Consider the following 15,481-nt stretch of genomic DNA (forward strand, 5'->3'; position numbering starts at 1 on the left):
CTCGGTCTGGAAAATTAGCGACTTTGCAGCCTGCCGGGCTTAAGAACATTGTCAGTTTAATGTTTTTATCCATTTTTGAAAAATGATAAAACGACTGCCTATTTTTGTCCAAGATTGTAGTTTGCTAGACCGAAAAAGGTTCAAAATTCTTCCTTGCAAAAGGATTTATTTAAAGGCGAGGTGAGTGCCTAAATATAATAAATATGAATACTAAAATTATAGGGGAATTTTCTGTGATTTTTAGCTGTATTTGGATGTCAATATGATATTTTTAAGTTAATTTAAGAGGGTTTTTTATCCTTGGTGCCCATACTTTTTAACATCTTCACATACTTGGCAATACAAAGGGCTTTGTTTTGGTTCTTATGAAAAGGTGTAATTTACATAGGTCATGCAAAAAGCAGTCCAACAAAAAGAAGCAAAGATACCTGGTGATGAGGATCAACCTGGTTGTCATTACAAAGATGCACGCCTTTCGATGCAAGCGACTGAAGTAACGAAATACCTACAAGTTACAAAATAAAATTAGTCTACCTTCAAAATATAAACATGTCTCATATAAAGAGGGTAATATCTTAAAAATTATCTATGCTCACCAATGCTAGGCCTGTACGCATCCCTCATATACTGTTTCGTCCACTCGTCTAAGAGGATGTTGTAATAACGCTAAATACATTAAAAAATCATTAATACAGTTTTAAGTGGACAGCCGCTTGAGCAACGATATAAAACATCAACCAATGCAAACTAGCATCAGTCAGTACGTCTTTGTTATAAGAAACACATTTATAAGAAACACGAGGCTCGGATTAATTAAATTTTAAGAAAAATTTAAGAAACGTGGCAGGCCGAGTTAAGAAAAAAGAAAACATTTTTGTGAAAGGTCAAAAATAAATGTATGTGATAACAGTTAACAGACATTGTGCATGGCTGATGATGCAAAAAATACTTCGATCACAAACTCCCTCATTGACTTCTATCCGTTTAAATGAGCTATCATCTCCTTCTTCTTAAACAACAAGTCAACACAACAAAAACGTTTACCGTGGGGAATGTAAGATAAACTCTTTTTTAAAAAACATTTCAGCCCAAAAAAAACGAACATATTAAGAAACAGCCAGGATCAATTCAAATATCATGCTTCTCATAAAGATGTGCACAAGTAAGACTTTTTTGTCAATCGATAAATCAAGAAATATTATTCTTGTAAAATTTCGAGAATTTAAGATGCCTTATTCGCGAAATTTTAAATAGCACAAATTTCTTCCCTGTCAAGCATCCCTTGCTCCGCCGGACGATGTATAGTCCGTGGTAAACAAAAAAACGGAGAATCTGATTGGCTACGGACAGATACATAGATGGTAACAAACTGGCAAACAAAATGATCAAAATTATTTAGCTTAAGACTATTTTGCTTAGTAAGAAACAACCAACGTAGCGCAACCAAATGTGTTACAGTCAAACCTGTACATAGCGGACACCCAACGTGCCGTAAATAGTGTTCGCTATGTACAGGTTATTTTATAAGGGTGTGACAGTAAACGGTGCATGAGATAGTGTTCGCTATGTACAGGTTATTTTATGAGGACTTGACGGTAACCGGTGCATGAGATAGTGTTCGCTATGTACAGGTGTCCGCTATGTAGAGGTTATTTTATGAGGGTGTGACAGTAAACGGAGCATGAGATAGCGTTCGCTATGTACAGGTTATTTTATGAGGGTTTGACAGTAACCGGTGCATGAGATAGTGTTCGGTATGTACAGGTGTCCGCTATGTAGAGGTTATTTTATGAGGGTTTGACAGTAAACGGTGCATGAGATAGTATCCGCTCTGAACTACGTCCGCTATGTACAGGGTTGACTATATTCCACCCAAAAAGTAGTAAATTACTAGGAATGTACTTACAGGGGTTTCAAAAAATTGAAGATATGGTTTAGACTGTGCAGTTGGTAGAAGTCTCTCAAACAAACCACACCGACTGAACTAAAATAAAAAATCTTGACAAGATTGTTTTGTTTTTTTTTTGCATAAAGAAAAACAATGAGGTGAACTGAGAGAATAACAAAAACAAAAAATTGTTCTATTACTTATAAGTATTGAAAAAAAGTAAAGAACCGGGAGAGAAGAAAAGAGTGAGCAAAAAGAAATAACAAAACAAACACGAAATGAAAAAAACTGAAGGCGAAAAAAAAAGCAAAAATGAAAGAAGAAATCAATGAAAAAAGACAAAATAGCAAAATGAAATACAACCAACCTCGTCTTCAGTCTCCATAAGCATCAAAACATCATCTGGTGTTAGAACGTCAAGTATACTACTTCTTAATCTCTAAAAAAATATTTTAATATCCAGAAAAGCATCCATTGGAACGTTTTATAAGCAAAAAATGGTAGCTGTGGATAGTGGCGGGTGAATTCCCATAAAAACTCCCAAAGGTAAATACGACAAGCATGGTATATTATACCTTATAGATAAGAAAATGGTGATCTATTTTCCTTGAGTTTGGTACACTAAAGGTTTGTTCTGCGAACAGATTAATGGGTGAAAAGTAACTGTTGTCTAATCCGAGACTTTGTAACAATACTTTTTGAAATTTAAAAACAAAAAAATATAGACTCACACTGAGAAAATGAACACAAACGTCAGGCTACATTTTTACGAGTTGAAAAGAAAACAGAGAAATATCCTTACCGTATCTTGGTGTTGTCGCAGGTAAAATGTATGCTAAACGAAGAGAAAGTACGGGAATGAAAGGGACAGAGACAAATAAAAATAGAAATATGTATTATAATGCGGCTCCATGAAAAGGTTTTCCAAGACTTAGGTCCACTAGATGAAAAATTCCCAGTGGGAGTGTTTTAGCATTTTGATTGGCGGAAATCTCACAATTTAACAATAGGATTGATTTTTAAAACAGTATGTTCCAACAGCCAAACAGATTCTTTGATTATTCTGCTCCACACGAAATATTTCTTGTAGTGTAGATGAACCCTTTAATCACGTCAGTATTTTATCCGGCCAAGTTACACTTGTAAAAAAAATTAATAAAGCAACAAAGTTTGATCCTTTGTAGACGTAAATAAAAGATCAAACCCAATCTCGTCAAGCAGTGTACGAAGTTATATAATGGTCGTCGTCACACGGTCAGTTACACTAACAATTTGAGAAAACATAAAAGCATCCAAACCTTTGCTTTTTCATCTGAAGACAGAGAGCGGTGGTCTAACCAGTAGTTATCAGCTCCATATTCCTCAATATTAGAAGACCTAAAATAAGTCTGTTTTTAGGGACCATTTTCATAAACTGTGGGGGAGAGTCACATCAAGCACGGTAAAACCACACGTATTTGCGGCTCTAGTATGAAGTGTTTTGGAAGACAACTCGATTCGCGAAAATAAGAATAACGTTTAAACATAACAAATTTTTAATACCAATGATTTCACATACTATTAACTAACATGGAAAATTCGTTTAAAACATGATTCGTTTTAAAGGAAAGTTGGTTGGTTGTGACGCATGGCCTTGTGGTTATGGAGTTCGCTTTGTAATCACAAGGTCCGTGGTTCGGTCCACTGCGCGGACATGTTTAGCAAGTGTCTTTACTACAGCTACGGGTCAACCCATGGCATGTGAGGGAAATTGGGTAGGTAATGCCGGTGTATACTTAATGTATACATTCAGAACACAGGACCCACATTGATAACAGTGTTTCCAATACTGAAGTGGCTATCCTATATAAATATTCGGAATAATAATAATAATAATAAGAGTAATAATAATAATCAACTATTGGGGATTGGCGAAATAGTTATAATTCACATAACAAAAGATAGATCGGGTTTGAAAAATAAAATATAAGAGGATATTAACTTAACTCGTTCTTCTTTATCATCCGCACAAAACCCTAACATCCTCAAAATAAATTCATGATCAATACCAGGTAGTCACACTTTCTTAAATTAAATTATTTAAAACGCTCTAGAAAAAACCGTGTTACTTAAACCATGCATAATGGTTTATTACGTCATTAAATTTGCTTATTTATTTTTATCAAATATTGCCGAATAATCACGGAAAAGCCGTAAAAGCTTCCTTCATTACGTCGAGATTACTGAGGATATAATTGGTTTAAAAAAAAGTCGTCTATGAACGAGTAAGAACATGGCGGGAACATTTCAACGATGGCTATTCCGCCATGTTCAACTTAAACTTGCATTGACGCAAAATACGACACATCATGTATTAATGAATAATTTAACTTAGTTACAAAGCTACATTTACAAAGCTACATTTACATGTGCTGTTTTTAATGGCGGTGCTATTTATCCTCAAGAAAAACTATTAAACAGGCCGAAGGAAACGAAAAAAAATTATAACGACTTGTTTGCTTTATGTTAATACCAAAATACCTTAACCAAACTGTTTTGGCTTTATAGACAAAGATACTTGATTTTTTTTTGTATACGATAATACTGTCTAGCTGTTCTTACTGCCTTTTCATTAAAAAACCTCAAAATTTATAGATTTAAGAAATAAATTGAAGTGCTTTGTTTAGCAGTGTTAGCCAGTACAAAGTTGCGAAATTTTGTGTCAGTGACTACGACCTTTAACAGGTTATATGTAATATGTATAGGAGAGGGTTAATTTCAAGTTATTAATGGGTTTTTATATTATAAGTTCTTACAAAAAGCTGAATTTTTATTAAAAAACAAAACAGATTTGATCCGTTTGGATAAACAAAAAAAATTATAAAACATTTGGTTCTGATCCATTTCAATCCGCTGGTACTTCACGTATTCTTTGTTAGTTTGTATCAACTCGTACATACATATGTTACTTAAATAATTTTTTTACAATTCTTTGCAAACAACTTGCTTTACCCACAGATACACCCATTCAGACGAAGAACCTGTATCACCACCATGAACAGCTGTTAACGGCAATTTCTCCTTTTCGTTATATGACCCATGATCCTCTCCATAAGTAGTGCTACTTGAGCTTTCACAGTTGCACTCTTTTGACGCACTATAACAACTTCCTGTTTTTCCACAAGCACAGTAGCTGTTTGTGTCGCCACCAGCCCAATAATTAATGATAGCGTTATGTCGATCTTTTAAATAGTGGCACGGGGGATTGTTATCAGGATAGCTTTGAGCATCGTGGCATCTCATTTTTGCAAATTGGGTGCAACTTATTGATTGATCGACCAGTGATATCACTGCATCCAAACTAGTAGCATTGTATTTAAGCTGACGGGAATAACTGCCACAAGCTTCATATCCGCTGACATAAATTGAAGTTTCTCTGTCATGATGGATGTCGACATAGTATCCCGTCTCCTCCTTTCTGCAGTGTACTCCTACGATTCCAGCCTGACCAACTGGTTTAAGGTAAAACCAGCCAGAGTTGACAAATTCAGACTGTAATGCTTTTTTGCACTTTCATACGGGAATTCTAAAAACAAAAAAAGGTCATCTTTCATTCGCTTTCATACGTATAACTTTTATACAGGAAAATTTCAAAAATTAGGCATGAGTGAAGCATAATCTCATCCTGGACCATACCTGGAAACCATACGAAACTTCTCAAAATATAGAGGGGAATAACAATGCTACATACATATTCACATCCCACATACACGTTCTAATTTTTTTTTCAAAAATTAAATCGTTGCTAGACAGTTTGCTATTACATGAGAACGGTACAAATATTAGCAAGAAGTATATTTTGAGGTTGACGTAAGATTTTTCATTTACTTACCAAGATTGCAAAAAAATACACACTATGCTTATCAGAGAAAGACTGTATCATATGAACAGTTTTTCGCATGTCTTGGATATAGAGATTTGTTTGGAAGAAACCGTAGCATAAGGGATGCGAGAAACAGAGGACTTTTTACACCTAAAGCTTACAGGACCAGTTTTTCTTTATGCAGGGCTATAAAGGTGTATTGAAGCAGAAGATGCGTCTTTTGTATCTCTAATACTTCCATGACGAGACGAGATAACAGCATAAAAATGAATCAGGAAAATATACAACCAAAAACAATAAGTTGGAACATACGTGACAAACTATCATAATAATCCCAATCCGAATTATTAACAAAATCGCTCCTCTTCACGTCCATATTATCTACTGGAAGCAAATCACAGTACTTGGTGCTTCTTTGGTAATTGAATGAATTGCATTGTGTGTTCCTGAAGCATAGAATTCCACATTCTCTGAAATTCTCCACGATACTCCGCCCAAGATCTGGCTTGTCCAAGAACTTACCGCGGAATACTCGACGAAAAAACGCCTTCTTTTTAGAGGAAGAACGCTCCAAGCTTCGCAAATTAATCGTTGCGTGGCCAGTACGTATGAGTGTGTAAAGAAGTAGATAACAGAAATACAAATGCAAGAATTTCATACTTCTTCTGTTTTTTTTCTAACTAGTTTGAAATATATGCTTGGTCATATGATATGTGGCAAACCAACTTCACAATCATAAATAGAAAAAAGTAAATTAAGTATTTCTTTTTGCTAGAAAATTAATATTTAACTCTTTCAATAGGGACTAAACATTTAGTATTTCATTTTGCTAAGCGATAATTAGTACTCAACTCTTTTGAATTTAAAATAAGGAAAAAAAATTCACTGAACTTAAAATCCTTTATGGATAATGAATACACGTTTTTTTTTTATAAGAATAGTTTTTCTTGATCACAACATGAATATTCTAACACGTGGGAAAAAGTCATCTTGATATATTAGCAAGATCTGAGAATACAAACTGGTGTAGAAAACAACTCTAAGCTGCTCTTGTTTAACCAGCCTCATTCAACTGACAGACAGAAAACTATACTTTGTGGGGGAAGGATACAAGAGTTAACTAAGAATAAAAAAAAATTACGTCATTGCTTGTATGCCCGTGGAAGAATCCATTGCATTTCTCATTTTATCCATGTAATAGATACACATACATAAAAAAAACAATACGGCAGTGTGAATCTTACAATCTGCATTATTATATAAGTGGCTAACAAAATTGAAGGTGTCCAACAACTGCAGTATATTTGTGACATTTAAAAATAAAGCCACTTAAATTACTGCCTCTTACAATGCGAAAAGCATTCAGAGAAACGTTGACCAAAGTATCTCAAAATAAATCCCACCCATAAAATTCTAATCACCCAAAATGTATGTGGTAACATTTTTCATCATGTGTAAAACAAAAAAGCTAATCACTAATTTCTTAACAACCACAGTTAACAACATGTCAAGCACAAACCTGTATCAAAATCCACCCTGCCAAAGGTTGACACAAAATGTGAAGAATAAACCGTTAACAACCCTTCAAACGTTGCATAGTGCCTCTAACAGAAAATTTTATCTTAAATGTCAAAATTATCATAAACATTTTTCGATATATTGCATACGGTCCTTTTTCACCAAACTTTACACGAAATTTCAAAAGAGCGGTTTGTAGGCCCTGAAATTAGCAAAAGTCTTACATTATATAAATCTCAAATCTCATATAGTCTGTTACAAAAGTTTACATAATATATATATAAAAAATAACAGTTGGTATGGTGTAAAACTTATTCGTCAAAATGTTTTTTGTCTTGCATAATGGTCTTTTCTCACGATAGTCAAATTTAAAAAGCAAAAAAAAAAACGTTTGCACTAAATATGCAACACAAAATAAAAATTTTAAATAATACTAAATTCTCTTATATTGGTCTATTGCATACAGACGGTCTATGTAAAAGATGAGAGGTTAAAAACAAAATCAAAGGTTGCAAAATTTAATTATTTCGGTATATGTATCTTTTCCATATGCCCTCTGAAACAATATTTTAATCCAAAATGCCAAAGAAAAATAGTTTGAAACAAAAATCAGTTATTTCGATGATGGATAGACTCTTTCCCCACAAAAGCTTCACAAATTGTAAACAAAAATTGGTTCTAGGGAGTACATCTGATTCAACAAAAATCAGTTCTTTTGACATTTTGTATGTTGTCCTTACCCATTAAATCTTACACACAATTTCACAAAGATCTTATGTGGAACGCATCAAATTTAAATTAAGAAGGATCAGTCATTTCGGTATGTTGCACACAGTTCTCCCATGGTAAGAATTTATACAAAATATAGAAAAACACAGCTTTTAAGATATAAAATCCAATTCTTCTTCTGCGCATGGCCCTTTCTCACAAACATGAAATGTCAAAAAACGTTAAAACGACAAAAATCAGTTCTATCAGTGTATGTCATGTCATTGTCTTCCACAAAATGTTCACCTTAAAGTTCACAAGCCACAACCTGTAAATTAAAAACAACTAAGATCAGGTATTTTGGTCTATTCCATACCAACCTGTCCCAAAGAAGTTTAAAATGTAAAAATTGAGTGCATAAATTTGCAAAATTCCATTAATTTAATATGCATATTGTATATGCCTTCAACAATAAGTTAATCCAAAATGTCAAAAAGAAGAAAAAATAGCTTACAAAGAGTATAAAATTGAAATCAACAAAGTAGCTCTTTTGGTGATTAAATATGGCCATCCTCACAAACGTTTATATAAATGTAAAGAAAATGTAATTCTAAATCAACAAAAGTCCGTTCTTTCAGCATGTTGATCATGTCTGCCCACAAACTGTTATATACATGAAAACGTCAAAACCACAATTTGAAACAAATTAAATTTACATTTTAAAAATAAGTAATTTCTGTACTTTATTTTCCGAAATTCTTGCAGGAAAAGAACATGTAGTAGCTCCTCAAAAAGGTTTAAACTTTTCTTAAATAACACGAAATGTCATAAACAAAAACATTGGGAGTCAGAACATCTAGAACAACAATACTTAGTACACTTAAGCTACCAGAATTACTACATGTTAAATAAAAATCGTTTTGTCGTATCGCATGCAACCGATGTAAGTTTAGTTACACAAAATGTGAAAAATACATTATATATATTTGCATAAAAAAGAGTCCTTGAACTATTCTTAAATATTATATAATACTTCCTTAAGGTATTGTGGCTTGTTATATCTTCCAATTTAAGCTCAAAAGGCCTGGTTGAATAACATAAAACCCACAGGTTAGCTAGGTACTAGGGAACTTTAGTTTAAAGGTAACATTAGCTAGCTACAGCAGGTAATAGCTGGTCAGTTAAATATAAACTGGAGACTTAGCTAGGTTTAAAAAAACATGGCTACATATACATAAATTACATGGCAATCGTACTTCCTAGCTAGCTAGATAGTTGATGTTGGTGGTTGGTTTTTTATGATGCTAGCTAACAAACATGTCTCACATCAATAATATCATTAAAACTGAAAAAAAAACATGAAAAAACCTTACAGAAACCTTGCGATGATTTATTTATAAAACTATGCTCTTCTTCAAATGTTTTTTTAAAGATTTATTTTGAAGGAAAGAGTAGAGAATACTGAAAAAGAACAGCCATCTTTTTTGTAAACACAATTTCTGTTTCTTTATGCTGGAAATTCATTGAAAATCTGTGTAGTCTGTGAATATCTAAGCCCGTTAATTCATATGTAGCTTATACCTATATATGTATTGCTATAATACATAATAGGTATATGGTATATATATTTATATCATACATTGTGGCGCCTGTATAATTATAACTTATATATGATTTCTATGAAGTATCGGTCGAACTACCATGGTAAAATTTTAACGTAAACCCACGCTTAAGGGGGGCAATGCATGAGTCGTAAGAAAGTTACTGGTAATTTTTTGTCCTTGGCCTCACACACACACACACACGGCATATTAATATATAGATAACAAAGATCCGGTTTCACAAACAAAATATAAGAGTCTATATATAAAAGAATATAAAAGAATATGTTATATATAAAATATAACATATTCTTGGATACAGCTTAACATGTGTTAGAGGCGCGTTCTCAAATTTCAGTCTGGGCTAAAGTAACCCAAACACTCTTAGAGTTACGTACAACACTGAAAAGTTTGGAATATGAGGTACGAGATTAAAAAAGTAATTCTTATTGCTTAGCATGTCTGAATTAAGGTGTTGAAAAAATTGTTTCATCCAATTACCTGTTTTGGTGACAATATTGTTACGGTAAAGGGCTTGTGAATTATCCCATGGTTTCTGACTTTTAACCGAATTTCAAACGTGACAAGGGAAGAAATAAATGCGAAAGATTACGGATAAAAACATTTGGAACTCATATTTGCGAATTTACTTCTCATTCGCAGACTTAAAAGGACTACATAACGGCTTCAGAAAGATCTCTCGTGTTACTCTCCATCCTATCACATTCTCAATAATATTATGTAATAACATTGTGTACAAGGACAACCTTGTTCCCAGCGTCTGTTATCTCTTTTTTTATATCGGGACCGACCGCAGAGCAAAAGAGTTCGACGTTTTACGAAATGTGCGGCGAGTTTGTTTTTATATTCCTCTCATACGAAGCAGACAAACTCCTCGAATATTGTCCTTGATTGTTCTCCAAATATGTAGTTAAATATACAATCATGTATATTTTATTTTGTTATTTGGGCTGCTGTTTACATGAAATTCAATTAATATAATTTGTGTATTTTACTGAATTGGTTAGCTAGCAACCACTAGGTTGCAAAACTTGAACCTAGGGGAATTTGATAATTGGTAAATGATTTGCCCACCTGACTATAACACTGTTGGTTCTCTAAAGCTTACTTCACAATTAAAAACAAATTTATTTCATATGAAAGAGCTTTAAAAGTTGTCTAGGAATCATTTTTTTTTTTAAAAAATCTTTAGTGATTCTTAAGATTTTAGACTTCTTAAAATTCGACTAATTATAAATGACATTATAATGTCTTGCCTATCTATAACTAGGCAGAAATATAAATTTGTAAAACCATTTTTTTTTCTATTATTCATATCAGCTGAAGTTTCGAATTCTCATTTTTTGTACGTTCATATCTGTGTGTAAAGAAAATAATTAGCTTGCTAGATAAAAAAGTTTACTTTCTTTTGCCCGAATCTTAAATGCTATGTAGGATAAAGTAGGAATAGTTAATAAGGTACTTTTCTGTTATTTTCAGTTATTTTTGAGCGTCAATTTAATATCTAAGATGATTTGAGATGTTGTTTTGGTCCTTATTTGCTCATAAATGTTTCCCCCGCCAAAAGCTCGACTTTCCGGTAAGTCACTAAAATAAAAAATCAACAGCTCGTTTTGTAGCCTCTTTCAATTCTGCTTTTTTTAAACAAAAACGGGCATTCACATTCTTGTATTTCGCTGCCCTACCCTGTAAAAAAATCACTTTAGACATAAGCAAAAGTACAAGCATAAAAGCAGAGTACAGGCAAAACAATAACTAGTCGAAGTTACTAATTAGCCATCGTTATTTTTACAGTTTCAACAAATAGTTGTGCATTCGTTATGTTTTATTTACCATTTTGCACAATTCTCAAAGTTCTATTCACAAAAAGTTCTTCCACAAACAATTTCTATTCTAAGGTGACTAAAGAAAAGAGTTTGTGGTTCGAAAATTTTTAAATTCATCAAGTTTTTATTTCATTCATTACTTATAAAACTTTTCACTGCACATGTTACAATACAAGATAAAGATAGGCCATAAAAAACAACTTACTTTCCAGAAAGATTACACATGAGTGATTTCGGCAGATTAAAACCAGCGATATTGAAGATATCTTTTATCAATTGTTCTTTAATAGTTTTATCCAATTCCGAACTTGAATGCAAACTAAGTGAAATAGAATCTCTATAGTAATAGCTGTATTGTGCACAAAATGGTAGCCACGAAATAGTCATGACAGGAATATGTACGACGGGTAATAATCTGAGGACCGTAATAAAAAGGACCAGCGAACCTGATATTTTCCATGCCCTAATGACTGGTCTTAGATAATAAAAATAACTCTTCGTAATTAGAACTCGAGATAATTGACTCTGAAGGTTTACGTTTATATACAGCAGCTAAAGGCACCAAGGATATTGCTTGTAACAGTTGCGCACTAAGTTCTAAAACCTCGAAAAAAATGTTAAAATACACAAAAGAACTAATACTGTTCTTCATCCTCACCTTGATTTTTATCGTACAGCACAATTAGTCTTTTGTCAGTGAAGTTTTGGAAATATTTGTTAGCCTAGGGGTATTTTGGGTCTCGTTTTTAAGGAGGGGGAGTTATTTTTCCACTCTGCGAATAAATTCAGGTAAGGACAAATGTTATAACTATGAATGTTGGCACAGTAACTACGCAAAATTAAAGAAGTTATTTGACATTAAAAATGCCTTAATATGTCAAGGACAGGATATTTAGATCAGAAGAAATGTTTGTTAAAAAGCTTCAAAAAATGTAAAAAAAATCCCACTTTCGTTTCAGAAATGGGAATAAAACTTTTCACGATACGTAGTGGGCAAAAAGTAAGTCATAAAATTTCTAGCCTTTGCCTCAGAGTATTATAATGGGCACTTAGAAATTGCATATATTCCAATCCGTAAAAACCACGTTGTATTCTATACCCTAAAAACCATCCTCGAAAATTAAGTAGAGATATAATAGGCTAATTGTGAATGCATTTTTGGGGGTAAAGGTGGTAGCTTTCAGTTTAGCTTGGACTAAATATTGGCTAGCAAACATACAAATTTACAAAGGAAAATCTGGGGAAGCTATAAAAAGTACTATTAAATGCTAGTTTAAAGCTATCAAGTATGTTTCTCTAATGCTAATGCACTGAAGTGTAAGGAGTAACTATTTCACATACCTTGGTGAAATGTTGACTTCTAGTAGCCATGGTTTCAAATGTGAATCCAATAGAATGTCCAATCCAAACAACTCATGACAATTATGTCTAATTAAAAAAGAAAATTAACGTCAGACACAAAGTGATAAAATTACTATTAATTATCAAAGGACTATATTCTGGCATATTCGTATACAATTGCACATAGCTCTCCATGCAGATAAAAACAGAGTATTAAAATTAAAACTATATACATATTACTAACACTGTAAGAGGTTTAAAATAAATACTAAAATATGGCATGTAAAAAAAGGAAAAAAGAAATCGACAAAAAAAAAGAAGATTAGTTAAAAAATTGAGTAAAAAAGAAAAAGAAAGAACACATTTAATTAACACATAACTGAAATGTATTAAAATTGAAATTAAAAACAGAAAATTTCCTCCATTGGTATTTCAAGCATCCTTGCTTGCCTATTAGCATTAGGTAATGTTATTACTCTACAGGTGGTATGAAACACAGCTCCAGCGCAACCATCTTAAACATTTAAAAAATCCACAGGGTCACCTGTCTTTAAATTACATGCTATGTTATTTTCTTGCAGACAAACAGACAGAAAAAACAGCTATTAGTAAAGACACTCGTGAAAAAATCCACAGGTTTGCTCATCAGCAAATAATTCATATTGCAGGAAAACCCGGAATAAAGCTGAACAAAATACAGGTCATAAATTAAGAAATTTACCTGCTTTTCACATTCTGTTTTAGAGCTGTATTGACTGCGCATTCTCCACTGTAACAAAAACAAAATGAAATTTAGATATCTGCACAACAACACACAGTGTACAATCTGCTTTGCTTCCCTCACACAGAAAATATATCACTTAATGTAACTTACCATAGCACTGCTTTTACACAAATGTCTTTGATGGATTCCCAAAGCTTTTTAGTGTTAACTCCTTGTTGTCTGAGGTAAGACCATAACGTTTTCAGGTTCCTAAGTCAAACAACAATGTGTCAGAAACAATGTCAACAAAAACGTTTCAATCACCAACAACAGCTTCGGCAACCGACAAAAAAAAACAACGAAAAAAGGATACAATAGCACCTACAAAATTAGTGCAAAGAAACACAACGCGATAATTTTTTATTTAAAACCCTATTGTTCTAACAAACAATGCGAAGGAGGCGCGTCACTGGGTTCCAATTCTTTTTATGTGTTTCTCGCAAAACGACTAATGACCAATTCTTTCAGTATAGAATCCCAACAATTAAAGATTAAGAATATAATTATGTTTTCAACTGAATTCTACCAAAGTTAATTGTTTAAATAGCTGTCAGTGCTTTACCCTCGCATTCGAAATAATTTACCTGCATAATTTTCAATAGAATCAGTTGGAGAAGAAGCTTGAAGGTCCAGCAGCCATAATTGTTGTTTTTCATTTTTTTTCAAGAAATACTGAGCGGAATAAAACTCCTTCATAGATGTAGGAAGGTAAGGGTTTATTCTTTCGTTTAGTAATAACCTTTAAGTGAAGGACAATGGCTAGCCAAGGTTTAAGGACAAAACTCAACTGTTAATTTTCGGTGTTGATAAAGTGTCCCTTTAAATATACTTGGTGTATTATACCACGTTTTTTCTACGTAAAATTGGTGGTCTTTAAAAACTTCTCTAAATGTTATATCAAAACAGCTTTAGCCATCTACTATCTTATTTCTATTTTGGTTTTAGAAGCTGCTCCAAACATGAAAAATGATTGGATTGCAATAGGCAGGGTTAGCTAGCTAGCTATATATCCTCGATTAGGATAATCACATAGAATTTAAATCGGTAATGTTAGCTGTATGAAGGATTTCACTCACAACAATCAGTTTTGACTTGCTAGTATTTAGACCACATTCAAGTGATGTAAGCCTGAACTCAACTGCTTTCATATCAGACAACTAAAATATGCATTGAGAATTGATTACCAAAAATTTACCCAATTTATTTCAAACACATGTTTTAAGAAAACCTTGATCAATATTAGAAAACCAGATCAGCATTACCAGGAACGTCGTATGGAAGTGTCGAATCACAATATATTTAACCCAAACATGTATGTGTATATGCGAGCCAAGTTACTGATTTAAAAAAAATCCACAAGTCATACCAGATGTAAATATTGATTAACTGTGCATTTGCTTATCGATATGCGCCACACACAAATGATATTATGTTTTGGACAAAAGTATTGTCTTGAAAGATCCATTTTTGATCAGTGATAACTAAATCAAGTTATACAAACAATTTCAAGATATATGCGAAATACCAACACATAAACAGTTATAAATTGACATTGAATTGGATTGCAATATTTCAATGGAACAAAATGAACGGTGTGACACCTGGAAAGTAAAAAAGTTTGAATTTGATTTAGTCGCGTTGGGTTAAAGAAGAAAAGTCAAAAAATTCAGAAAATTTAGGGAATTTTGTTGGTAAAAGTTGTTGGTAAAACGTGTCAACAATGTCAACAATACGAGTATATACATACCTTGAATATTTTGTTTTTATAAAAATGTTATTAGTATGTACTGTACCAAAACTTATGATACAATTTTTTGATCAGGTGGTTATTTTCACATAAATAATTATATTTTGAGGATTTGAAATTTATTTTGTTGTACGCAAATTACCAATTTTTGCAATGTAATATCATATTTTACAAGCATATAAATAGTAACCATTGATTCTGTAAAA

General features: G+C 32.7%; 2 protein-coding genes across 2 annotated transcripts in view; both read right to left on the reverse strand.

The window, feature by feature from the left end:
* The window catches only part of LOC130622256 (tubulin monoglutamylase TTLL4-like), a 30,996-nt gene that overhangs the window by 4,820 nt on the left and 10,695 nt on the right, over positions 1 to 15,481 (reverse strand). The window contains exons 10-19 of the mRNA XM_057437697.1: positions 13,640 to 13,738; positions 13,487 to 13,534; positions 12,766 to 12,852; positions 11,630 to 11,743; positions 3,187 to 3,265; positions 2,691 to 2,723; positions 2,256 to 2,327; positions 1,907 to 1,984; positions 597 to 666; positions 429 to 505 (exon numbers count right to left, since the gene is read on the reverse strand). Of these exons, the coding sequence (XP_057293680.1) occupies positions 429 to 505; positions 597 to 666; positions 1,907 to 1,984; positions 2,256 to 2,327; positions 2,691 to 2,723; positions 3,187 to 3,265; positions 11,630 to 11,743; positions 12,766 to 12,852; positions 13,487 to 13,534; positions 13,640 to 13,738 (757 nt within the window). The remainder of the gene's footprint in view (positions 1 to 428; positions 506 to 596; positions 667 to 1,906; positions 1,985 to 2,255; positions 2,328 to 2,690; positions 2,724 to 3,186; positions 3,266 to 11,629; positions 11,744 to 12,765; positions 12,853 to 13,486; positions 13,535 to 13,639; positions 13,739 to 15,481) is intronic.
* On the reverse strand, positions 5,316 to 6,505 carry LOC130622260 (uncharacterized). The gene is made up of 2 exons (XM_057437703.1): positions 6,063 to 6,505; positions 5,316 to 5,453 (listed from the first exon to the last, which is right to left on the reverse strand). Exons 1-2 carry the CDS (start codon positions 6,406 to 6,408, stop codon positions 5,359 to 5,361), a joined length of 441 nt encoding a protein of 146 aa, XP_057293686.1. The 5' UTR covers positions 6,409 to 6,505; the 3' UTR covers positions 5,316 to 5,358.

Source organism: Hydractinia symbiolongicarpus, chromosome 12, assembly GCF_029227915.1.
Source record: "Hydractinia symbiolongicarpus strain clone_291-10 chromosome 12, HSymV2.1, whole genome shotgun sequence".
In the NCBI taxonomy this organism is placed as follows: Eukaryota; Metazoa; Cnidaria; class Hydrozoa; order Anthoathecata; family Hydractiniidae; genus Hydractinia; species Hydractinia symbiolongicarpus.